Below are 26,949 nucleotides of genomic sequence, written 5' to 3'. Positions count from 1 at the left end.
ACAAAAACAATACGTACAGAATTATAAACAAAGTGATTGATGATACCCATAGACTATAGTAAAAAGTCGGAAAAACTGGTCAACATGGAGGAGCCGATACACCATGCAAGGCTAAATACCCTCCAGGATAGCCACTTCAACTGAAGGGAGGACAGTAAGGATGGTTTTGAGAAGAAAAATAATCAGAAAAAGGAAAAGACAACCTCTTGATAAACCACCAGGCATCCACGGCCCTTCTATTAAGCCTGCCCAACACACCATTTCAAAAAAACAAGAGGAAGAAAAAAAAATAAGATAGAATAGTGTGCCTGAGTGTACCCTCAAGCAAGAGAACTCCAACCCAAGACAGTGGAAGACCATGGTACAGAGGCTATGGCACTACCCAAGACTAGAGAACAGTGGTTTAATTTTGGAGTGTCCTTCTCCTAGAAGAGCTGCTTACCACAGCTAAAGAGTCTCTTCTACCCTTACCAAGCGGAAAGTACACTGAACAAATTGCAGTACAGTAATTAACCCCTTGGGTGAAGATGTGTTAAGTATCTCATTGTTGTCAGATGTATGAGGAAAGACGAGAATATGTAAAGAATAGGCCAAACTATTCTGTGTACGTGTAGGCAAAGAAAAAATAAGCCGTGACCAGAGAGAGGGATCCAATGCATTACTGTCTGGCCAGTCAAAGGATCCAATACCTCTCTAGTGGTAGTATCTCAACGGGCAGCTGGTGCCCCTGTCTACCACCACCCGCACTGGTGATTCCCCGGTACCATACACCCCCCCCCCACAGGTTGGGGAGGCTATTCCAATCCCCCCCCCTCCTCCAGTGTTCACCCTTCCTCTCACTCGATGGTTGTTGGTTATGACATACGGGTCAAGTATGCTTGTTCCTCAGTCTTCCCTCAACGTTCCGACATATTGAGGACTGAGTGTACCCACGGGGTGTGGCCTAGTCTCATTCATACCGGGCGGTTTTCGTTTCCCCCCCTCCCGTCGCCCCGATTGGCCATCGGTCGGGGGAGGGGGAGGGCCGGGACCACCGGGGACTATCACACGTGATTAGTCGGTATTCCTACACCTTCTTGGTGTAGCCTTTGCTTTTAGCTATGGTTGTAAGAATGAGCACTTCTAATTAGGAGTGTCCCCACCTATGGTAACCTCCTGCTATTATCGTCCGCATAGGACTTATTATATCCCACATCATTATATATATTATATTCTACATGGATCATTACCTTCGTCCCGGTACCTCCGGTAGGGTAGTGGGGGTTCCATTGGCTCCCCTAGCACTCCCCTGTTGTGCCCTCCCGTCATCAGACATAGGAGCCTCCGGGCTCTTAACTACAGGATCTGTTGACACTGACACAGTTTTTGATTCCTAACCTCCCTCCGGGAGCCCTATTCAATTACAGACATTAGTTTTAGATCATAATTGGAGTTCTCTATTTATGTATTTTAAGGATGTAACTTAAGTTACTTTAAGTTTACTTTAAGTTTACTTTACCAGCCCTGTTCCCCGGCCCCTGGGGCCCCGAACTAGTTATGATGATCATTATTCATCACTGTTTTTTGCATCCTTTTTCATCCCCGCCTCTGCTGGGTTTCTCTTGGAATAGTCTCAGTTCTCTGCATGTTTAGTCTAAGGCTATACATTTTATTTTATTGGCAGGTCCCGGACCCTCCGGGACCCATTATAGAGAAACTAGTAGATGCTCATAGACTATTCCTTTTACAGGTGGTCCGTTGCCGGATGACAGCCTGCGCGGCCGTCCTTCAACAACCTTGCGGACATGCGTTCTGTCGATCCCATGCTGACTGTGGGATTCAGATGGACGATATTGTTGTATGGCACCCTGACAACTGCCTTGTCTGTTATGACCTTATCTCCACCCTCTCTTCAGATTCGGTGAGCCTCTTTCAGTCGTTTTTGTATTTACATCCCTTTGCCTTCTGTCATGAATCTTCTGTTTCATTCATCAGTTTGTCCCTCGGGTATGCTAACCTTATCCCCGTCCTTTCAGAGTTCCCAGGCGGCTAAGACCTCAGCAAGAGCCACTTTGAAAGTGTGGGTAGGCGGCTTCGCCCGTAACGTTAAGGCCAAGAAGCCCTACGTCCTCTCCGAAGATTATTGTAATCTTATCTACCCAAACGCAAAATCTTCGGCAGCAGTGCCTAAGGAAGTGGCGGCCCTTATAATTGCCGACATTGCAGAAACTGTGAAACTCGATCTCGTTCAGGATACGGACATCGCTGACGACCCGGACCCCATTGAAGACAATGTTGCGGCTTTGAACTTAGACATAGATCCCATGGTTTTAGACGAATCAGAAACAGGTAAGGTGGTAAGTGAGGCAGGTGGGTCTGGCGCTAAGACCTCTCTTCTTAGCCCCTCTTTCTCTTCAACTTCTAATAATTCTTCCTTTTTAGGTTTTGAAGGGAACCGCGAATCCTCTCTGAGATCGCACCCGGTTCCTCCCAAGGTCAAACCTCAGAAGAGACCTTTAGTGAGGACTCGTAAGAATCCCACACTACCTAGATCATCTAAGCCCAAGAAGGCTCCCCTCCCCAGAGCCCCTAGTGGCTCGGCTAGCACCGCCCCTATGTCTCAGGACCTGGGAGTGCAGTCATCCCCCTTAGTTACCACGACCAACCTCGACCCGGTGGCTCTCACCAATATGATGACGAGGGTCGTTTCAGAGCAGATTAGCTCTATGCTTTCTGCCGTCACCAGGAGACTAGACACCCTGGAAGGAGGACTGCCTCAGCAACAGCAGTTCCTCATCCCGGACGCCTCAAAACTCCCACCTTTCACGAAAAACAACCTGTGGAAAATGGCGCTCCACTGTCCTTTCACGGACGGAATGTCAACCATTGAGGGTTTTGGGACCCGGCCCATTGAAGATTTTGAGTTCTTCCCTCCCAGCCTTCAATTCCCTTTCCCCGGCTTCGCCCGGCTTACGGAAGAGGCTCTTGTCCGGCTAGATAAGGTCCCTAAAGAGACCGTTATCTTTCCGAAGGAACAGGCTCAGTCTGTTTGGGTTAGAACCTTAAACGAGTGGGGTTGTACAAACACCATGCTGACCTCCCACAAGAGTACTTACACCATGTTTCTTGTGGACGAACAGACCCCCACCCCTTGCGTCACCAAAATGGTTGAATTAGCCCTTCAGGCAGTGGCCGAAGATAAACCTTTGCCACAACTCCGGGAGAAAGATCCTACATCTCTTCTGCTCCCATCAGATAATGAATGTTGGCTTAACATCCAATCAACATTCACTTCTGGTAAGCTATCCGCTGACTGTGCATCGACGCAATTCAGCGAACGCCTCCCAAGACTACCTGAAACCTTAATCCGACTCGAGTTTGAGTCCCGGTCTAGGTTTAGCCGGAGCCTCAACATCTCAACTATGGCGGAGATGTTTTCTCTTACCTATGACGAGGAACACGCCTTTAAGGTTATGACTAAAGCCACCCTGCAATCTTTGTTAGCAGATTGCTATGACTTCTTGGTGGCCAGAAGACGTTGCCGTAGGCATGTCTTATCTGAAGCTACTATCCGCCATGAGCCGAATAAGCTCATTAAAGCCTCTGCTTGGGGTCCGGACCTGTTCCCGGAGGACATGGTCAACTCGGTATTGAGCGAAGCTGCCAGAGTAAACCAGAACCTTAAGGTCCGTTGGGGCCTCACTCCCAAACGGAAGTTCGAACAATCGAGCATTCACTCCCGGGGCAGGAAGAGGCTGCGCCCTTATAGCTCTACTCAATTCTGCCAACCTCTTCAAGTAGTCCAGTCGGTCCCAGTCACTCAGGGCATCCAGCCCTCAACCTCCAAGTCTCAGCCCCAAGAGAAGTATGTCCTCGTTCCTGAAAGCCAAGTGGCCTCGAACTCGTTCACCTCTCCTGTTTATAACCCGGTCTATGAGTCCCGGGTTTCCTCCCAAGGATATCAACGAGGCAAGGGCCTCGGTTCGAGAGGTTCTTTTCAGAACAGAGGCAAAGGGAGATATTTCTCCCGTGGAAAGGGGTCACGTGGTGGCCGAGGCGGTAAAACCTCCAACTACTGAAGATCTTCAGGTAGGAGGGAGACTTTATGCGTTCCGGAATTGCTGGAGGTTCAGTCCTTGGGCCTTCAGCATAATCTCCAAGGGCCTGGGGTGGAGTTGGATAGAAGCGCCTCCTCCACCGAACAAATTCCATCCACCCTCGACACCGGACCTACTTCTGTTTACCCAAGATCTTCTTCGCAAGAACGCGATCAAGGAAACGAAACATCTAAAGTTTCAAGGTCGCTTATTAAGCGTTCCGAAGAAAGACTCCGACAGCCGGAGGGTCATCCTCGATTTGTCCCGACTAAACTTGTCCATTCAATGCGACAGGTTTCACATGCTTACCGTCTCGCAGGTGCAAACCTTGCTTCCTCGTGGGGCCGTCACCACCTCCATCGATCTTACCGATGCTTACTATCACGTTCCAATAGCGAGACACTTCCGCCCATTCCTAGGATTCAGACTGGACAACAAGGCTTACACGTTCAAAGTGATGCCTTTCGGGCTCAACATCGCGCCCAGAATTTTCACGAAACTGGCGGAATCAGTCATTCAGGAACTCCGATCCCACGGAATCCAAGTCGTCGCATACCTGGACGATTGGCTAATCTGGTCAGACAACGTCGAGGATTGTCTCAAGGCAACAAACAAAGTGATCCAGTATCTTCAGTTTCTGGGATTCCAAATAAACTTCAGAAAGTCTCGCCTTACACCAGAGACCAGATTTCAGTGGCTGGGATTGCGGTGGGACCTACGTTCTCACACTCTATGTCTCCCCAGGTCCAAGAGGATAGAGATTGTGAAAAATACCAAACGCTTTCTCGGGGAAAAGATAACTTCCAGAAGGAACCAAGAGAAGATTCTAGGATCCCTACAATTCGCTTCAGTGACAGACCTCCTTCTGAAAGCGAAACTGAAAGACATCAACTGGGTTTGGCGCTCCAGAGCAAACAGCAAATGTCGAGACAAGAAGACACGCCTTCCTCCCATTCTTCGGAAGAGGCTTCTCCCATGGACAACCGCCAAGAGCCTATCAAAGTCTGTTCCGTTGCAGTACCCCCCTCCAAGGATAGTCATCCACACGGACGCCTCCCTATCAGGTTGGGGAGGCTATTACCAACACAGGAAGGTTCAGGGCCTTTGGTCCACAATGTTCCAACAATTCCACATAACGTCCTGGAGGCCATGGCGGTCTTACTAACTTTGAAACGTCTTTCCCCGGCCAAGAAACAACATCTGAGGATAGTTCTCGACAACGAAGTCATAGTCCGTTGTCTAAACAGAGGGGGCTCCAAGTCAGGTCCCATCAATCATGTGATGGTAGCAATCTTCTCCCTGGCGGCCTCAAACCAATGGCACCTATCAGCTGTCCATCTGGCTGGAGTTCGGAACGTTGTGGCAGACGCACTCTCCAGAACGACACCGTTGGAGTCAGAATGGTCACTAGATCACAAATCCTTTCAATGGATCCTCTCCCAAGTGCCGGATCGCCAGGTAGATCTCTTCGCGACGGAGTCCAACCACAAAATGAAATGTTATGTGGCCCCCAACCTGGACCCTCGGGCTTACGCCACGGATGCCATGTCTCTGGACTGGAACACCTGGGAAAGGATTTACCTTTTCCCACCGGTGAACCTACTGATGAAGGTGCTGGACAAACTTCGAACCTTCAAAGGTCAAGTAGCCCTGGTGGCCCCCAATTGGCCCAAGAGCAATTGGTTCCCTCTTTTACTGGAGCTGAATCTCCACCCTCACCAGATTCCCAACCCAACTTTGACCCAGATAGTACAAACGTGCACTGTGTTCGCTTCCTCAAACATTCGGAACACCCTAACTTTATGGACTTCATGAAGTTTGCGGCACACAAAGGGGCTAACATAGACCCCCAGAATACTTTATTCTTAGAATCAGACAAGAGAGACTCCACTCTTCGTCAATATGACTCAGCGGTCAAAAAACTAGCAAAGTTTTTGAAGGATTCTAATACTGTCTTGATGACATTAAACCTAACAGTAACCTTTTTTAGAACCTTGTTTGAGTCGGGCTTAGCAGCTAACACTATTACTACCATCAAGTCTGCCTTGAAGAAGATTTTCCTAATCGACTTTAATATAGATCTAACAGATTCATTGCTAGCTTCGATCCCAAGAGCCTGTGCCAGACTGAAACCATCTCCTCGTCCTAGCTCGATTTCCTGGTTTCTCAATGATGTTCTTAAACTAGCGTCAGAAACCATCAACGATTCATGTGAGTATATCCCTCTACTCAGAAACACACTCTTTCTCGTGAGTTTAGCATCTGGCGCCAGGATTTCGGAATTAGCTGCCTTATCAAGAGACCCAGGCCGCATTGAGTTCCTTCCGTCAGGAGAGGTCCTCATCTCCCCAGACAAGGTCTTCTTGGCCAAAAATGAAGACCCTCAGAATAGATGGTCCTCCTGGAAAATTATCCCTCTCCCTCAGGATCCCTCCCTATGCCCGGTTACCACTCTCAAGTCCTTTCTATCAAGGACTTCCTATAAGACCTCGGGACCCTTGTTCATCAGAGAGCGGGGAGGGACTATAACTTTGAAAGGGATCAGACAACAGATCTTGTATTTCATTAAACAGGCTAATCCAGGGTCTTTTCCTCACGTCCACCACATTCAGGCGGTAGCGACCTCAATTAATTTTTTCCATCACGAACTTTACAGATCTCTCTCTAAATATACCGGATGGAAATCCCCCTCAGTGTTCAAGTGGCACTATCTTAAACATCTAAAGGCCCTTCAACTCGCTACCGTAGCCGCAGGGAGCGTGGTATCCCCCGGACAAATTCCTTCCTAACTAATTCCTGAATCCGATATCTTCCACCCTCTTCCTCTTACCTGCCTCACTTACAGTTCCTACCTGAGTTCGGTTTGTTATATCACACCCATGGGTGTTCCCATTTCGTAACATTGCTTATTTTATTATCATTGATCAATTTACTTTTACCATACGAACTGTATTTCTTTAATGTCCAGGTTTCTATAATATGTTCTAGTATTTGACCTTAGTTGGTTTTATTTCAAGTTTACTATTCATTTGTCTTCCCTTACTGGGATATCATACCTTATCATGCTGATGTTATTAAAGACGACCGTCTTCTACGATAACTCTTGATTAAACCACTAATTGTTATGTTGATTTTAATTCGTTCCCTTATAGTTAATGAAGTTTGGGTTCGTTTCTCTGGTACTATTTCACTGGCCGGCACAGGATTGAGCCCAGAAAAGGGATTTTGATGAAGGAAAAATCTATTTCTGGGCGAGAGACCTGTGCCGCCCAGTGAACCCACCCTAGTTGCTCCCCCCCTGATCAGACCCCAAACTTAAGGGTGCTGTAAGGAGTGATGGGCAAGCGTGGGTAGAGTTAGTAGTACTGATCTGCGCGGCAGGGGAGGTTGAACCGCACCTCACTATTGAGGGATTTCGAAGAGGAGAAGTCTAAATGGTACGAGACCTCTGGTATTTCGCCCCAGTTTATACCAACACCATTAGGTGAGCGAGCTAGTTCAACCTAGCATTCCTATACATTTTTTCTCTGGTAATATTAGCAGTTATATTCCTTTGAAATGGTGCATTAGGAGCATTTCACTGGGCGGCACAGGTCTCTCGCCCAGAAATAGATTTTTCCTTTGTCAAAATCCCTTTTTTGGTTTTAAAATTTAAAAGCATATGGTTCACACATATAAGCAATGTGACTTACCAGTAAGATTCATCAAAATAAAGGTGTCTACACTGTTTCCAAACCCAAAATTTAAAGCTAGAACTATATTTCAGTATCAAATACACAGAACACAAACATACTGACCTCTGACTTAGCAACCTCTAGCATGTGCAACTTTTCATAAAGCTTTCTTCTGGTTTGCGCCGTCTTTTTAATATGATTGAAATATTCATATCTTACAGATGCAATGCTTTCGTCAAATACATGGTCACTGAAATTATGATTCAGCCTGCAAACACGTTTGTTGGGAGGTCTGCCTTCATTTTGTTCTTTAATATTTAACATTCTCTTTCTAGATGATTTTTGAGCTTCCGCATCTGTAGAAAGAACTTAAATAATAACAAAACAATGTATGAAAGCATAAATACAGACCATTATAACTATTAGTGAAAAGTCTGGAGGTTATTGTACTAAAACAATTTATGGTCCTGAAATTAAAAATATATAATTGCAAAACAAGTGTTTCAATTAGAGAATCAACAAGATTTAGAGAGGTGAAATTTCCTAGCAAATTAAAGTTCATGTATTCTAAAACCAGCTTTCAAGTTTTATTTAACAGCTGCATGGACCATCTGGGGGAAAACAATTTTACACCATCAGTACATCTTGTATATTGAATAACTCTCCCAATCACACTACAGTACTTTACATGGCTCTAATATCAATGATTAAATGTCATCCATAATGTTCTTTCCTCTAACACAGTATTTTCTTCTCAAATTCTGTTAGATAATACTACAAAAAATTACCAATACATTATTCGAAATAGTATAAGCATGATACTCAAAATACAACTAATCATTTCAACACTTGCCCAAGATGCACTTGCTATTCCTTTATAGAAGGTAAATTTGACAATCAATTTTAAATTTACAAATTTTTCCTCTACCTCATATGACAGCTATTTTGGTAACAAGAGTAAGAATAGCTAGCTTTAAGTTATAGTGTAGATATACTGTACCAGCAACTAACTCTATAGTCCATTTCTTTTAGCGAGGCATATTTACACCAACTCGCAGCGGTGCCCTTTTAGCTCGGGGGGGGGGGGGGAGAGATCTCCCCAAAAACATTGTTTCTATGGGAGATTGTAATCCCAATTCAACAAGTTTCCAAAAGACAGATATCCACATTGCCCATTTTGACCAAGAACAGTGATCTTTGACCTGGAACAATCATCCTAACTACATAGTTAGAAAGATTGGAAAATGCTGAAATAAGAATAGAAGGCATAGTGAAGAATTCAGAGGTGATAGTTGATTGATTGATTAAAAGTTTTTGGCATCCTGACATCTAAGGTCATTGACGCCATCAGAGGTGATAAGAGTGTCATGGCCAAGATGGTGTGGTCACATGTTAAGGATGAATGGTGGGGAGGAAGTGAGGAGGGCTTGGAAAGAACCTGTTAGGGGGAGAAGATCGAGAGGGAGGCAGAGAATTAAGTGAAGGATGATATAGAGAGAAAAGGTTTGGTGGAAGAGGATGCCTTTGATAAAAGGCATTGGAGAGGACAGATCAAGCAACTGGCCTCTTAATAAAGGAATAATGGTGGGAAAGAAGAAGACCCTTCTTGCTAATGAAACTGTCCCTGCTATAAAATCAATGGACATCCTAGGCAGCATCAGAACCAACTCTTGAGGGATGGCCTTTTCTTGTACCAGCTCAAGTGAGGGAAGATATCAACAAGTCAAAATTCCTATAAGAGCCATTTTTATAAATACTTATGATGTAGTGTCTACACTGAAGCATAGACATATAAAATGGAAAACCTTGCCCCCCTAGATGAACCCTGAGTATTTGAGAAAATCTGGTGGATAGGAACATCAGGTATAGGTCTGCTTGGTTGTTGAAGGACATTCATAGAATGATAGCTAGTATCATCAAGGAGGTTTCCATGAGAACTTCATACATAATCAAAAGATACTTTTATGCTTGATACGTCCGGAACTGGATGCCATTCCCTTGCCGACCTCATAATAAGAAAACGGCGATTGTAAAAATTGAGGGAGGTTACTTGAACTTGTTGTATAGCCTTCTATTACAGTAAAGACTAGGCCTTTAATGAAAGCGCTGTAATTTCCTGTAATGCCACTGGGTTTACTATAAGAAGAAGCAATAGCAGGTTTCCTTACTTCAAAACCAACATGTCTCAATGATCAAGATGGAAAAGAACGAGCCTGGTCCCCACTTGTGCATGAAGGTAAGTCACCTAGTGAACTTATCTCATCTGACTTGCCCAAAAGGCAAGGTTTCTCTCTATTATAGGCACGTACTCTTCTAAATAAAAAAAAAAAAAATCTTATCCAGATCCTGTTTATTGATGGCTGAAAGGAAGCAAGTGACCACAAGGGTCATGCTCTGGAAATGCACTAAAAAAAACCAGTGATTTAGAGGATCTGATAGCCTGAGAATCAAATCAGATATTGGTTTAGAAGCTCTTTATCCAACAAAAGTGCTAAATTATGACTATACATTGATGTTTTTGATTACCCATAACACTTTCACAAGAAGATAACATAGTTGTTCCCTTTTCTTTAGTAATAAATGAAAGTACACTTGCCTAATCTCTTCATTCCTAACAGCTAAAGATACTAAAGAATTATATAAATGTGCAAAAGAAGAAAAAGTTGTGCGCCAATCTTCAAAAGAGCGTGATTGACCCATATGATAGGTTAATATACAGTACATTTGATAACTTAAGAGGTCAGAGAAGATCTACCATTCATATAGGTTAATTGAATAGTATTCCATAAGCTTACATTTCATCTTACTCTTCCTTAACTCTTTAGCAAAGTCAAGAACCAAAGTTTTGGGAAGACTACGGTCATCATGGTCTAATCCAGAAAGGGAAAGATAACATTGGAAAAATGTTATTTTTATTAATAAAATAAATTTTTGAATATACTTACCCGATAATCATGTAGCTGTCAACTCCGTTGCCCGACAGAATTCTATGGAGGGATACGCCAGCTATCACAATACTAGAAGGGGGTGTACTTACCAGCGCCACCTGTGGCCAGGTACTCAAGTACTTCTTGTTGACACCTCCTCAATTATTCCTCGGTCCACTGGTTCTCTCTGGGGAGGAAGGGAGGGTCGATTAAATCATGATTATCGGGTAAGTATATTCAAAAATTTATTTTATTAATAAAAATAACATTTTTCAATATTAAACTTACCCGATAATCATGTAGCTGATTCACACCCAGGGAGGTAGGTGAAAACCAGTGTACAAGATTAAAGGATAGCTAAGTATCCCATATTTCATATAACAGTTATCTCAAATAACAATGAAATAATAAGTACCTGGTAAGGAAGTCGAATAGAACCGTTACTCTGCCTCTTTATTTAAAGTTCGTCTTCCTTACTGAGCGCAGCGTTCCTCTTGGAGGCTGAATCAACCCAAAGGTGCCAAAGTACACGGGGTTGCAACCCCTACTAAAGGACCTCTACCAAACCTTTAACCCAGGCGCTTCTCAAGAATGAATAGACCACCCGCCAAATCCAAGGATGCGGAAGGCTTCTTAGCCTACCGTAACAACCATAAAAACAACAATAAAAGTATTCAAGAGAAAGGTTAAAAAAGGTTATGGGATTAAGGGAATGTAGTGGCTGAGCCCTCACCTACTACTGCACTCGCTGCTACGAATGGTCCCAGGGTGTAGCAGTTCTCGTAAAGAGACTGGACATCTTTCAGATAAAATGATGCAAACACTGACTTGCTCCTCCAATAGGTTGCATCCATTATGCTCTGCAGAGAACGGTTTTTATTAAAGGCCATCGAAGTAGCTACGGCTCTTACTTCGTGGGTCCTTACCTTCAGCAATGCAAGGTCTTCCTCCTTTAAGTGAGAATGTGCTTCTCTGATCAGAAGCCTTATATAATACGAAAGCCCATTCTTGGACATGGGTCTCGAGGGTTTCTTGATGGCACACCATAAGGCTTCTGACTGTCCTCGAATAGGTTTAGACCTCTTGAGATAATATTTGAGAGCTCTGACAGGACAAAGAACTCTCTCTAGTTCGTTACCTACCATGTTGGAGAGGCTAGGTATTTCGAACGATCTAGGCCAAGGACGTGAAGGAAGCTCGTTCTTTGCTAGGAATCCAAGCTGAAAAGAACATGTTGCAGATTCAGTTGTGAAACCAATGTTCTTGCTGAAGGCATGAACCTCACTGACTCTCTTAGCTGTTGCAAGGCAAACGAGAAAAAGAGTCTTGAGGGTAAGGTCCTTGAAGGAAGCTGACTGGAGAGGTTCGAACTTAGATGTCATAAGGAACCTTAAGACTACGTCTAGATTCCAGCCTGGAGTGGAAAGACGACGTTCTTTAGACGTCTCAAAAGACTTGAGAATGTCTTGAAGGTCCTTGTTGGAAGACAGGTCCAAACCTCTGTGGCGGAGAACTGAAGCCAACATACTCCTATATCCTTTAATCGTAGGTGCTGAAAGGGATCTCTCATTCCTAAGATGTAGAAGGAAGTCAGCTATTTGGATCACAGAGGTATTGGTAGAGGATATTGAATTGGCTCTACACCAGCTTCGGAAGACCTCCCACTTAGACTGGTAGACTCTACGAGTGGAAACCCTTCTAGCTCTGGCAATCGCACTGGCTGCCTCCTTCGAAAAGCCTCTAGCTCTAGCGAATCTTTCGACAGTCTGAAGGCAGTCAGCCGAAGAGCGTGGAGGTTTGGGTGCAACCTGTCTACGTGAGGTTGACGTAGAAGGTCCACTCTTAGAGGTAGAGTCCTGGGGAAGTCGACTAGCCATTGAAGTACCTCTGTGAACCATTCTCTTGCAGGCCAAAGGGGAGCAACCAGCGTCAGCCGTGTCCCTTCGTGCGAGACGAATTTCTGCAGAACTTTGTTTATTATCTTGAACGGAGGGAATGCGTACAGGTCGAGATGGGACCAGTTCAGTAGAAAAGCATCCACATGAACTGCTGCAGGGTCTGGAACAGGGGAACAATACAGCGGAAGTCTCTTGGTTATGGAGGTGGCAAACAGATCTATGGTAGGTTGACCCCACAAGGTCCAAAGTCTGTTGCACACACTCTTGTGGAGGGTCCATTCCGTGGGAATGACCTGATTCCTTCTGCTTAGGCGATCTGCTGAAACGTTCATATCGCCCTGGATGAACCTCGTGACCAGAGTGAGGTTTAGACCTCTTGAACAAATGAGGAGGTCCCTTGCGATCTCGTAAAGGCTCCTCGAATGGGTCCCTCCTTGCTTGGAGATGTAAGCCAAGGCTGTGGTGTTGTCTGAGTTCACCTCCACCACTTTGCCTAGCAGGAGGGACTTGAAGTTCAACAGGGCTAGATGAACTGCTAGCAGCTCCTTGCAGTTGATGTGGAGTAATCCTTGTTCCTCGTTCCACATTCCCGAGCATTCCCGTCCGTCCAAGGTTGCACCCCAGCCCGAGTCCGATGCATCTGAGAAGAGATGAAGATTGGGGGTCTGAATGGCCAATGATAGACCCTCCTTGAGAAGGAGGTTGTGCTTCCACCACAGGAGAGTGGTCTTCATCTCTTGGTTGATAGGGATAGAGACTGCTTCTAGAGTCGAACCCTTGTCCCAATGAGCTGCAAGATGGAATTGAAGAGGGCGGAGGTGGAGTCTTCCTAGCTCGACAAACAGGGCCAGTGATGAGAGGGTCCCTGTGAGACTCATCCACTGTCTCACTGAGCAACTGCTCCTCTTCAGCATGCTCATGATGCACTCTAGGGCTTGGCTTATCCTGGGGGCCGATGGAAAAGCCCGAAAATCCTGACTCCGAATCTCCATTCCCAGGTACACAATGGATTGGGAGGGAATGAGTTGAGACTTCTCTATATTGACTAATAGACCTAGGTCTCTGATTAAGTCTAAAGTCCAATTGAGGTTCTCCAGACAACGACGACTCGTGGAGGCTCTCAACAGCCAGTCGTCTAGGTAGAGGGAGGCTCTGATGTTCGACAAGTGTAGGAATTTTGCTACATTCCTCATCAGATGAGTAAAGACCATAGGAGCTGTGCTTAGGCCAAAACACAGGGCTTGGAATTGATAGACAACCTTTCCGAAAACGAATCTCAGGAAAGGTTGGGAGTCTGGATGAATAGGAACGTGAAAGTATGCATCTTTCAAGTCCAACGAGACCATCCAGTCCTCCTGTCTGACCGCTGCTAAGACCGACTTGGTCGTCTCCATCGTGAACGTCTGCTTGGTGACATACTCGTTGAGAGCGCTGACGTCCAGCACCGGTCTCCAACCTCCTGTCTTCTTGGCCACAAGAAAGAGACGGTTGTAGAAGCCCGGGGATTGATGGTCCCGGACTATAACCACTGCCTTCTTCTGCACAAGAAGCGACACCTCCTGTTGCAATGCTAGCCTCTTGTCCTCTTCTTTGTAGTTGGGAGAGAGGTTGATGGGCGATGTGGTCAGAGGTGGTTTGAGGCAGAATGGAATCCTGTAACCGTTCCTCAGCCAACTGACAGACTGTGCGTCTGCACCTCTCTTCTCCCAGGCTCGCCAGAAGATCTTGAGTCTGGCTCCTACTGTTGTCTGGAGAAACGGAGAGTCAGTTTTTTCCTTTAGATGTCCTGGATCCTTTCCTAGATTTGCTCCTGTGAGAGTCTGGACGGGAGCTTCCTCGGCTGGGGGCTCTACCACGAAAGGGCGGTATGAACCTCGTAGCAGGGGTATCAGCCACTGGGGAGCGATAAGTCTTGGGGACTGAGGTAGCAACCTTAGACTTACGAGCCGATGAGGCTACAAGATCGTGCGTATCCTTTTGTATCAGGGCAGCAGACAAGTCCTTAACTAGCTCTTCGGGAAAGAGGAACTTCGAGAGCGGAGCAAAAAGGAGTTGTGACCGTTGGCAAGGTGTAATGCTGGCGGAAAGGAAGGTACACAGTTGTTCCCTTTTCTTCAACACCCCTGATACAAACATCGACGCTAGCTCGCCCGATCCATCTCTGATGGCCTTATCCATGCAGGACATTAATAGCATGGCAGAATCTTTGTCCGCAGGAGAGGTTTTCTTGCTGAGGGCCCCCAGGCACCAGTCGAGAAAGTTGAACATTTCAAATGCTCTGAACATCCCTTTCAGTAAGTGATCCAGGTCTGAGAAGGTCCAACAAACCTTCGAGCGCCTCATAGCAGTTCTCCGAGGCGAGTCTACCAGACTTGAGAAGTCAGCCTGGGCAGAGGCAGGTACTCCCAAGCCTGGTGCTTCCCCTGTGGCATACCAAACGCTCGCTTTCGAAGTGAGCTTCGTTGGAGGGAACATGAAGGAAGTCTTGCCAAGGTGTTGTTTAGACTGCAGCCACTCCCCTAAGATCCTTAAAGCCCTCTTAGAGGATCTAGCTAGGACAAGCTTAGTATAGGTGGACTTAGCTTGTTGTACGCCCAGCGAAAACTCAGATGGCGGAGAGCGGGGAATAGCAGAGACAAAGTGGTCTGGGTAAATCTCCCTGAGTAGAGCCAAGACCTTACGAAAATCAATAGACTGTGGAGACAGCTTGGATTCGTCCACGTCTGATGAGGGATCAAGGTGTGCCTCCTCATCATCCGACACCTCATCACCAGAGTGTAGCGAAGAGATCGGACAAGAATGCTGAACCGCAGAGTCAGAACGGGTAGGAACAATAACAGTGGTTTCCTCTTCCAGTAACTGTTGAGGGAAAACCTGAGGCTCAGACTGCAAAGGCTGAACAACATACGAAGCAGAAGGAAGGCGCATGGGTGGAGGAGGTTGACTCCTAGCAAGAGAGGTTGAACCCAAGGATTGCGCTTGCTGAGCGGAGGACGGAGGCGGAGTAGCACGTTCCTGTTCCTGTGATATGAGCGGAGCATGATGAGGTTGAGGCTGCGCAGAACAAGGTAAAGTTCTCGCAAGCTGAGGCTCCTGAGGCGCAAGTCCAGGGTGTAGAGGAGCTTGCCTTGAGGAGGGTTGAGCTCGCTGCAGCGATGGCTGAGCAGACTGACTCATGGACGGGAGAGGTTGTTGTACCTCAACCGAGAGTTGCACCACTGGTGGAGCAGCAAGGGGAGGCGGAGGAAGAGTGGAATAATCCTCCTGATCCCAAAGTAAAGGTTGCCTTAAAGAAGGCTGAGGCTGAACACCACTGGGAACAGCGAACTCAGAAAGAGGCTCAACATCGTACGCCTGGCAGATGGTGCTGCGACCAGGCGGAGCGAGCGCAGGCGGGGCGAGCGCAGGCGGAGCGAGAACAGGCGGAGGGAGTGTAGGCGGAGGCGGAGGTGCAACACTCTCAGCCCGACACTCACGCATCAAGTCCGAAAGCTGTGCTTGCATGGACTGAAGCAGAGTCCACTTGGGATCGGCAGAAACGATAGTAGACTGAGGTAAAGCCTTAACAGTCGAGCTCTGTTGTGGCAGAACCTTACTCCTCTTGGGCGGAGTACAGTCGACAGATGACTGAGGCGAGTCAGAGCTGAGCCAATGACTGCAACCTGGCTGAGCACTCGCGGACTGGACTCTACGTTTAAGCGGTCTCGAGACCTGAGACCAACGTTTCTTCCCTGACAGTTGATCAGCGGACGAGATAAAGACGGGCTCAATCGTCTGCAGGTGGGAGTGACGGTCTTTGGAAGACACGCCCGCAACCACCGAGGATAGTTCTGTGCGCCTAACAAGGCCTGCCGAACCCTTATGCCCTTCGACATTGCTTCTCCCCTGGGCTTGGGAGCTTGCAAGAGGTCCCGGACTGGGAGGACGACTGGCTCGCACAGAAAAATCCTCACGCACCACACTGGCACTAACACTAGCACTTGGCACTGCACTGACACTAGCACTCGTCACAGCACTGGCACTAACTCCACCCACTGCACTCTTGACCTTCAGTTCTTTAACCTCGGCCATCAGAGACTTATGGTCACTTACCACTGACTCTACTTTATCGCCTAAAGCCTGAATAGCACGCAAAACAACTGACATATCAGGCGGAGGGCACACAGTAGGTTCGGGGGTAGCCACTACAGGGGTAGGAAAAGGTAGGGGATCATGAGGTGAGGAAAACAGTGAAGAGTGAGAAGAACTCCTCCTAACTCTACCTCTCTCTAACTTAGTTGAATATTTCAAAAGACGGACAAATTCCAATTCCGAAAGTCCGGCGCATTCCTCACATCGATTTTCTAACTGACAGGGCCTGTCCCTACAGTCAGAACAAGCGGTGTGAGGATCTACCGAGGCCTTCGGAATACGCCTATTGCAAGACCTACATCGTCTATGGGAGGGGGCTTGCGAAATGTCAGACATCTTGAATCCAAAGAGTTAGCCAAAGGGGGTTCCAAAAACAAGCAAAAAATCGTTAACCGTTAATCAGGACTATATAAAAGCTATCTAGCTAATATAAGAAGGTTTCCAGTAAAGCGACAGCCGTTAATCTGAGAGAATACTTCACCAAATATCCGTGAATAAACTCGAAGACCATAAGCGTATCCCAGAACGTCTTGCCGGAAGCACGACAGAGGAATAATTGAGGAGGTGTCAACAAGAAGTACTTGAGTACCTGGCCACAGGTGGCGCTGGTAAGTACACCCCCTTCTAGTATTGTGATAGCTGGCGTATCCCTCCATAGAATTCTGTCGGGCAACGGAGTTGACAGCTACATGATTATCGGGTAAGTTTAATATTGAAAAAGCATGTGTCTTGAGCAGCTGTGAAACTGGAACATGTAAAGCACTGGGTTGAGATGAGCTGATAGGTCTAAGTTTGATTTGAATGATGCAGAAGGACTAAGTGAGAAATTACACTATGGAACTACTGTTATAGGAATGGTATGCTTCTGACAAAGTGTTAACACCACCTTTCCTGAATCATTGTAGGCATAACTAAATAATGCTACTACAACATTCACAAACAAATTAACAAAGATAGTGCTAACAAATAGAGACATATGGGATGGTCCAAACTCAGATACTGCTGTCTGACTTACTAGATCTGGTGATGTACAATCTGATCTGCAAACAGTTAGAAAAGAAATAGACATTCTCTTCCAAAGAGGAGGAATAAAATCTCTTCCTCTTATTCTAAGACAGCAATGGTAGTTGTTTCCGTATTGGATATTACAACCCCAAATGTTACTGGGTTACATACACACACAATTAGAATGGGTACTTGGCACTCCCATCCACTCAACCTAAGGCAAAGAGTGAGTAGTCATGTTGGTGTATGCCAAAATTAAAAGGCTCAGAAACATAAATGTGCAGAATGAGCTACTGACATAATTTTTTATGAGGATAACAATACTTAAAGGGTCCAGCACTTGTTCATTAGAGGGGCTTAAATTTTCGCAATACAGTACATACGATACGTGATCATTAGATAATTCAAATAACACTAGAAACTACTGTAAGATAACAATAAGTAGCCACGAAAAATTCTGCATAATACCACTTAATTAAAAGCTTGCATTTCCATTACTTCAAACTCACCTGAAATTACCTCAGAGATTTCAATCGGAAGGGAGAAGGAACTGGTCACAGATGCAGGGAAAGCCTGAACACTAGTAGAAAAGCCTGAGCTACAAGGGCACATCCTATCTTTAGCTCTAACTTCTACCAAGTGTATATATTGGGTCATTGAGCCTCTAGCTAAAGTTCACATTCTGAGCACTGTTCCATTATAATGCATTCTTTATCATATCTGCGTAGATCTGTTTTAGCTGACAATAACCTACTGACCAAGCATCTTAGACAAAACTGGGGTTTTAAATCTTTAAAAATATATCGGTATGGTTCTATACCAAATGGGAGTGAATTACTGTACCAACCAAATTAATCCTTTGCAAAACTTTACGGCTGGAGCTTATTTATACAAGACAAGAATATGGTACTCAACTTTCTAGAGGAAGGCAAGGCTGAAGATTGCGACATAATGCTGAAAATAGCGAACACTGGGAAAAACACAACTGGCAGGAAACGCTACAAGATTAGGAATGAAGCGGTCGGATGTGACGTCAGTCAAGATGGCGGATAGCTATGGCTGTCGTTTGTTTACGTCACGAGGTACAGTAACAGTAATGCAGGAGGATAACTTTGCAACGGCTCCTCCTATAACTTGCCACCTTATCCCCCTCGAAGCGTAACCGCTATGTGGGATGCATATAGCCATGTGGCGTGTCAAGCATACGTCCCCTGTTGATATACGATATCCTAAAGGGAAACCTTTAGGGTACTCGCGCCAGAAGTTAGAATTCTGTGAAACCTTTAGTTTAATTCTCTGGGAATATCTACTGTAGTCATATATACCCTCAGGAAGCTACTGAAAGAATCTTCCATCAGGACGTCATGGCTTGAGCCTAAAAATAGATTTTTCGCTTCGTTCAAAATCCGTTTAAATGTGTCCAATCAAATCACGCGACTAAAAAAACAACACTTTGGTTGCATACGAAGTGGCTGAGGCAGGTGCGGTTGGATCACTATCTTGGCTCTATCCTGCTTAGGAAGAGTAAATTTTCTAGTGATACCTCTCAACATGAAAACTCCAGCTAACGAAATTTTCATGCTGTGAAACGAGATGCACAGATTTTTCCAACTCACATTGCGAAAAATGTTTCATGCTATGAAACGAGGTATGGTACAAGACCTCCGCCCGCTTCTGAGACTGATTTTAAAATTCAAGTGCCGCCACCTGTAAACTCGCCATCCTCCCACGCTCCCATTGGTTATCTCCCTAATCGTATGTTAGTTACCACCATATGATCCTGCTCACCTATTGGTTGGCATCTATCCTATCATGCATCTGCGTAGTGGCGTCTTTTGCTCATTTCATTTCGGCAATGCTATGGTTCAGATTGGATTTGTGTTTGTAATTTTGCTTACATGCTTTTACATACTGAACTGTATTGTATTGCGTTATTCAACTCATACGTTATTAGTCATGGGTCCAAAGAAAGTTACTCATGTGCAGGGAAAGAAGAGGAGGATGCTTTCTATGGAGACAAAGATTGAAATAATCAAGAAGTATGAGCCTGGCATGCGAGTAAGTGTGATCGCTAAGGAATATGGCCGAAATCCGTCTACAATTGGAACCATCCTAAAACAAAATGAAGCCATAAAAACAGTAGTGCATCTTCTAAGGGTGTGACTGTTTTCTCTAGCACGTCCATGATGAGATGGAGAGACTGCTGCTTATTTGGATTACAGTGAACCCTCGTTTATCGCGGTAGATAGGTTCCAGACGCGGGCGCGATAGGTGAAAATCCGCGAAGTAGTGACATCATATTTACCTATTTATTTAACATGTATATTCGGACTTTTAAAACCTTCCCTTGTACGTAGTACTGTTAACAAACCACCCTTTAATGTACAGAACACTTAATGCATGTACTACAGCACCCTAAATTAAAACAGGCACAAATATTAAAGGCGATTTTATATCATGCGTTTCCTAAACACCTAAAAAGTACGATAAAAAATGGCAACCAATGTTTTGTTTACGTTCATCTCTGATCATAATGAAGAAACAAACTCATTTAGTGTACACATATACTGTATGTATAGGTTAGTTTTTGCATCGATTATATTGATTATACAGTACTGTATGTTGATTTTTTTATTATCAATGTTTTAGTTTACGTATTTTTCTTAGGACTTCCAAATGAAATTTTTTTCTTTATGACGCCGCCTGAAACGACGGCGTGTACGCTCAGTAAACAACCACGCTCAGAACAAACAAGGCATTTAACGCGCATGATGATAGTGATAAATAATGATACAGTACATACAGTATTTACAGTAAAAGCATTTACAAAATATGTTACCTTACAAATATAATTTATACAGTATTGTACGTAGCAAAGCAGGAAAACAATTTACGAGAGAGAGAGAGAGAGAGAGAGAGAGAGAGAGAGAGAGAGAGAGAGAGAGAGAGAGAGAGAGAGAGAGAGAGATTGTTTTACGTACGTAAATGTAAATTTTAAACAAAAAAAATATGATAGGTTACAACATGTAGACTTTTAAAACCTTCCCTTTAACTTAATGCATTCAGTACGTACAGTACTAAACTATAAAATAGGCACAAATACAGTTTTAGAATGTACAGTAAGAATATTAAAGTAAAAAATAAAGATTGTTACTGTACTCACCACGAAAGAAGTTGAAGAAAAACTTGAATGATGATGGCGATGAATTTGCTGCACAGTAGAAATGATGATGATGAAGCTGATGATGTGTTCTACTGTGCAGCCAGGTAGTATTTTACGTCTCTTCAGACGGAGGTGTCTTTTCCTGGGACACCTCTTCAACTTCTTCCTGGGAAACTTCTTCAATTTCTTCCGAAGGCGTACTAGCAGGAGAAACTGGCTCTTTTTTGCGAGGCTGGAAGAACATTGTGATCGGAAGTTGTTGCCGCTGCTTCTTTTTTCGATCCAAGAGCATTTTGTAGGGAGTCATGTCTTCATCGATCTTGTTGCAGAATTGCATCGAGCGAACCATATCCTCGTCCCACTCTTGCAACATTTCTTTCAACTCCTTCGCATGGTTGCAGGCCTTGGCAAGCCGTTCTAATGTTAAGCCCGTTTCTTCGACATTTTCTTGGGTCTCTTCCTGGGTATCACTCTCTTCTTCACTTGCCGATTTCGTCAGGTCTTCGAGGTCTGCGTCAGTTAGGGGCTGGGAATGGCAGTCCAACAACTCGTCGACGTCTTCAGTCGTCATGTCGCCAAACCCGTCACCTCCAATTATGGCAGCCAACTGCACAGATTTGCGTACTGTATTGCAGAGTGTTGGATTTCCGACGGAGTAAATCCCTTGTCGTCGTAAACAATATCGGGCCACAACTTCTTCCAGCTCGCATTCACGGTTGCAGGTTTCATCTCTTGAAGTGCCTTCTGAATATTCTGCAGGCACGTGGCTATGGTGTACTGCCGCCAGTACGCCTTCAAGTTAAAATCTTCATCCTCGTCATCTTGGGCAGCATCCACACACGCAACGAGGTCCGCCAAGGTGTTCTTCGTGTAGAGGGCCTTGAACGCCCTGATAACAACCTGGTCCATCGGTTGAATTAATGACGTGGTGTTGGGTGGCAGGAACTCAACCTGAATGCCCTCATGCGACAGGTCAGTTGCGTGTCCACCAGCGTTATCCATAAGGAGAAGGATCTTGAATGGCAAGCCCTTCTCTAAGAGATATTTGCTGACTTGCGGGATAAAACACTAATGGAACCAGTTGGAGGTCAGCATCTTCGTAATCCATGCTTTTTGATTATGCATCCAGTACACGGGAAGGAGATTCTTATTTTTATTTTTCAAAGCGCTAGGATTTTTCGACTTATAAATAAGCCCCGGCTTTAACAAAAATCCAGCAGCATTGCCACACATCACGAGGGTAACGCGATCCTTGAATGCTTTAAAGCCAGAGGCTTTGGCTTCCTCTTTGAACAGGAAAGTTTGCGACGGCATTCTCTTCCAAAACAAGCCGGTCTCATCCATATTAAAGACTTGTTCCGGCTTGTATCCACCTTCGGCGATAATATTCTTGAACGTCTGGTTCACGTAAGTTTCAGCAGCGACAGTGTCAGCGGAAGCAGACTCCCCATGCAGGGAAACGCTTTTCAGGGCGAAGCGTTTCTGAAACTTCGCGAACCATCCTTTACTGGCAGAAAAACGTTTCTGAGGCTGGGAATCAGTGGATGTCCCTGGTTGAGGATCATCTGCATCATCATCATCTTCAGCATAGTTGCCATCGTCGTCTTTAGGTTCCTTTGCAGCAAAATTCTCATATAAGCTCAAAGCCTTTGTTTGGATGGTGTCGTATCCAACGCTATGTTCTTCGTCCGGCAGTCGGCAATCCACACAGCTAAAGCACCTTCCATGCGTACGATCGTTTTATTACGCGTTGTAACGACTCGCTTCGCTGATCTGCTAAAGGTGATTGCAGCCGTCTTTCTAATGTTCGCCTCGTCCTTCTTGATATAGCGAACAGTAGATTCGTTGATGCCAAAATGGCGGCCAGCGGACGCGTAACTTCTACCATCTTTTAACATGTCGAGAAGCGTAACCTTCTCAGCTATCGTCATCATCCTTCGGTGGCGTTTAGGCTCACTACCAGCCTTAAGAGAAGCAGAACGCTTGGGAGCCATTACAGTAGGATTTACAGTAACAAAAAGTTCAACTTAAAAAAGTCGCACACAGCACAGATTCACACACTTAAGAACGTCTACTCAGCGATACGCGGTAACAGAGAGTGGACGATCCAGCCCCGCGAGAACTTAGATGCTGCGGGTAGGAGATGCAGGCAAAACACCAATCACAGGCTAGGTAACAAAACTTGAGTTCTGATTCGTCATCTATCAGCGCTTGAACCAATCACAACCCGTCTTACAGTACTATGATGCGTAGGTTACCTACTCATAGAAGATGCCCCGCGCATACCGAACGTACGTAGATTAAGTAAATACCGTAATAATAATAAATAATGATAATAATACTGTACAGTAATAATAATAATAATAATAATGATAATAATAACAATAATAATTTTATTAACAACAACAATAATAATAATAATAACAATAATAATAATACAGCTATACGTATGCTAATTTACGCCTCCCTCTCTCTCTCTCTCTCTCTCTCTCTCTCTCTCTCTCTCTCTCTCTCTCTCTCTCTCTCTCTCTCTCTCTCTCTCGTACGCTTATTCGAAATGTGATTTTTGCAACAAAGAATATTATTGGATGCAGTACTACGTACGTATACATACAAAAGATTCATGGAAAAGAAGCACATCCATTACAGTACACCATTCTAATATGGTATGACTGCATCTGATTTGCGTTTCATGCTCGATTTAATTTTACTACGTACTGTATACAGTACTGAATTATCGTATGATCACATTCTCTTTTCGTGTTTTATTTCTTTCTGTGCTGAATTATATATCATATGTAATGCAATGAACAATCAGTAAGAACAAATATTACTAATTACAGTATTAATGGAATTACAGGTAACAAAATATCGTATTTGGTTGTCTTCAGATTTCGCGGTATTTTCGAATTTTCCAGAAAATCCGCGATATGTATATATATATGGGTTATGGGAAAACCCCGCGAAGTGGTGAATCCGCGATTGTCGAACCGCGAAGTAGCGAGGGTTCACTACAAGGAAATCGCTGGAGACTCAGGCCACCGCCATTTCTGCTGATCTCAAGCCTGCTCAGGCCAAGGACAACGCAAAAGAAACAACATTGAAGCGGGCAACTCCAGATTTCAAGACTTCTTGCGGGTGGTTTGAAAAATTTAGATGGTCTGGTGTTCACTCGATAGTGTGGCATAGGGAGGCACTGGAGGCCTGCAGGGTCTGGAAGAAAGCGCCTTGGAGGAGTGAAAACGGAAGTCGACTTCCTTCACACAACCGCTGTCCATGTCTCCGACCTTGGGCACAAACAAGCTCTTCCCAAGGATGGAAGAGTGTCTGAGCTTGTCAACATCCACGGATGAAACACCCGAGAGGAAGCCCACGGTCACTGCGTCTACTGTAGATGGTCCAACATCGAGTTTACCCGCAAGTTCGAAACTTGGCAACGAAACGCCAAGGGGCTTGAGCCCGAGAGGAGGAAAGTACCCATGATCTTCCTGGAGCTTCCTTGTACAAAACCTCGGGTCGCAACCGAGGAGGGAAAGAACCTGGTAAGCCCCTTCCACGAGATGGAGAAAAGGAAGGGCTAAACCAGTCACCCCTTGTCCGACTGAGAAATCTTGAACGGAAAGCTCCCTGGCAAGACCTTCCAGGGAATGACGAGGAAGGGCTAACCCAGGTTCTGGAAAGAATAATGTTGCTCAGACCTCCCTGAAGATTCTTCCTGCTCTTGCATGTGCCATGCTCTGCGTTTACGGGGTGAAGACCGTGTTCTGGAAATACGCTCCAGAAGACTCGCCAGGCTGGCCATGTTGCGAAACCCCGACGGGAATCGCGGTCGCAATCGCCCTGGCGCTTGCGCAATGGTAAATCAATGGTTTGCGCGTGGCCGAATGTGGAAGCGCCCATGCGCGGGCACGCAGGAGCGCAGATGAAAGTGAGCGAGGGAGCGCAGAAGGAGGGCGAGCGTGGTAGGAAGGGCGAGAGCTAGTGGTCGGAATCTGAAAGTTCACAGGCGAGCGATGACCCGTAGGCGAGCAATGGATACTGCAGGAATCGAGCCGGCGTTCGCGCGATGGAACACCGTCGGTTCGCGCGATGGAACACCGTCGGTTCGCGCGACGGAACACCGTTAGTCCGCGCGATAGAATACCGTTGGTTCGAGCGTGGGCGAACATTGGAGCACATGTGCGCGGGCGAACATTGGAGCGCATGTGCGCGGCCACATGGGCGTGCGGTCGCGCGGGCACGTGGGCGTGTGGTCGCGCAGGCGGGCGGGTGAGCGCAGGCGATCGGGAGACCGATGGCGCGTAGGCGGCCGATGGCGCTTTGACGAGCGATGGCCCGTAGGCGAGTGAAGGCGCGTTGGCAAGCGATGGCGCGTCGGCAAGCGATGGCGCGTTGGCAAGCGACGGCGCGTTGGCGAGCGGTGGTGCATTAACAAAACGCTAGCGCGCAGGCGCGTAGGCGATCGCTGATGCGTAAGAGACTAGGGATGGTTAGCGAGCATCGCGCTAAACAAAAGGAACGCAGGTGCATCAGGAAGGGGAGCGCTGAAGCGAGCTGTCAATCAGGCGATCCTGGACGGTCAGGAAAAACCGTTGGCGCCCATTGGTGCGTGGCAGGAAAGGGCGCACAGAAGGACAGAAGTAAAGGTGAGCGCTGGCAAGCAGGAGGAAGATCTACGGCAAGACTCAGCTACCGGAGATCGTTCATAGCAGGCGAGCGCTAGATCGCTACTGATGGTGTCCGGGGGACCTGTAACGCGTGGAAGATCGATGGCGATCATTGACGCGCAGGAGATCGCTGACGAGCAGGCGAACGTTGACGCGTCTGTGGTCGCTGGCGAGCTGGAGATCGCTGACGAACAGAAGGGCGAAACGTGGAATCCTGAGCAAACAGTAGCTTAGAAGTGAGGGCGAGGAGAAGGAGAGTACTTGCCCAAGACCTGAACCGAAGTTCTAGGTCGCACGGGCGAACGTGGGCACAAAGGGCGCGAATCAGGAACAACAGGAACAACAGCAGTGGGCGATGATCATCAGGAGAGCGCTGACGAACAGGAGAGCGCTGGCGAACAGGAGAGCGCTGGAGAACAGGAGAGCGCTGGCGAACAGGAGAGCGCTAGCGATCAGGAGAACGCTGACGAGCAGGAGAGCACCTGTGCGCTAACACTGAGGAGAGCGCCTGTGCGCTAACACTGCAGAAGGGCGTGCAGGGGAACCCTGACACGCAAGGGAAGACCCCCCGTGGGAGGCAACCCTTTGCCCCGAAGGGACCGTTGCCCGTCGGATGACAAGTCAGACTGCTGTCCAGCTGCACCAGGGGCGGAAGGTCAAGAAGGCGTTGGAGATCGATCCCCGGAGAGATCTAAGGAGGTAGGAGCTGCATATGGAGATTCAAAAAGGCGCCTCTTAGCACCCTTATAGGGAGATGGGAGGCCCTTACGACGTAGCGGACGGTGAGCCTTACGGCTAAGGAGGCCAACAGCAACACAGCAGAAGAGTCCTCCGAAGAGGAGTCTCTATGAATGTACTCTCTCGCGAACGAAAGAGAAACACTTCGTAGAAGAGACGGGTCAGCCAGTGACCTAAAAAGAGCAATCCTCCGAAGAGGGGCTCCTGCAGTTGCCCAGCCCCTTGAGCGTAACTGCAGGTGCGACCGCTCAGCACCAAGAGCATAGTCGCACGAAAAAAAGGCAAGAGAAGAACCCCCCAAAGGAGAAAAACTCAAGCCTGGACAGGAAAACTTCCCTCGGAAGGAAAGTTACCCACCCAAGGAGGCGAGCCTCCTGAGTGTTCTAAAATGAACTGGAGAGCTGTCAATCGTCACGGGAGTACTTCCAGGGGAAGGAGACACGCCCCTGACGAAGATCTATAGGGGAGGCAGCAACAGCTGAATCCCCAGGCCTCAACAAGACAGCTCACTCCGTTGTCACATTACAGAAACAAACTAGATCGGTAACTGTGAAAGATAAAAACCAAAATCATTAGTTAACATTCATTCCCCCAGGAAGGCTCCGACGAGGAATCCCGAGGGAAAGGAACACAAGAATTACACAACAGGCACGTGCCCTCACAACCACTT

At 46.3% G+C, this 26,949-nt stretch overlaps 1 protein-coding gene across 3 annotated transcripts in view; it reads right to left on the bottom strand.

The window, feature by feature from the left end:
- LOC137629557 (uro-adherence factor A-like) overlaps positions 1-26,949 on the bottom strand; it is a 110,928-nt gene that overhangs the window by 13,891 nt on the left and 70,088 nt on the right. For all 3 annotated transcript variants that reach the window (XM_068360982.1, XM_068360981.1, XM_068360984.1), the window contains exon 4: positions 7,874-8,106. In XM_068360982.1, coding sequence (XP_068217083.1) covers positions 7,874-8,106 — 233 coding nt within the window. The remainder of the gene's footprint in view (positions 1-7,873; positions 8,107-26,949) is intronic.

Source organism: Palaemon carinicauda, chromosome 37, assembly GCF_036898095.1.
Source record: "Palaemon carinicauda isolate YSFRI2023 chromosome 37, ASM3689809v2, whole genome shotgun sequence".
Classification (NCBI taxonomy): Eukaryota; Metazoa; Arthropoda; class Malacostraca; order Decapoda; family Palaemonidae; genus Palaemon; species Palaemon carinicauda.
The sequence above is the reverse complement of the archived record's forward strand: the minus strand, read 5'-3'. Positions and strand labels throughout refer to the sequence as shown.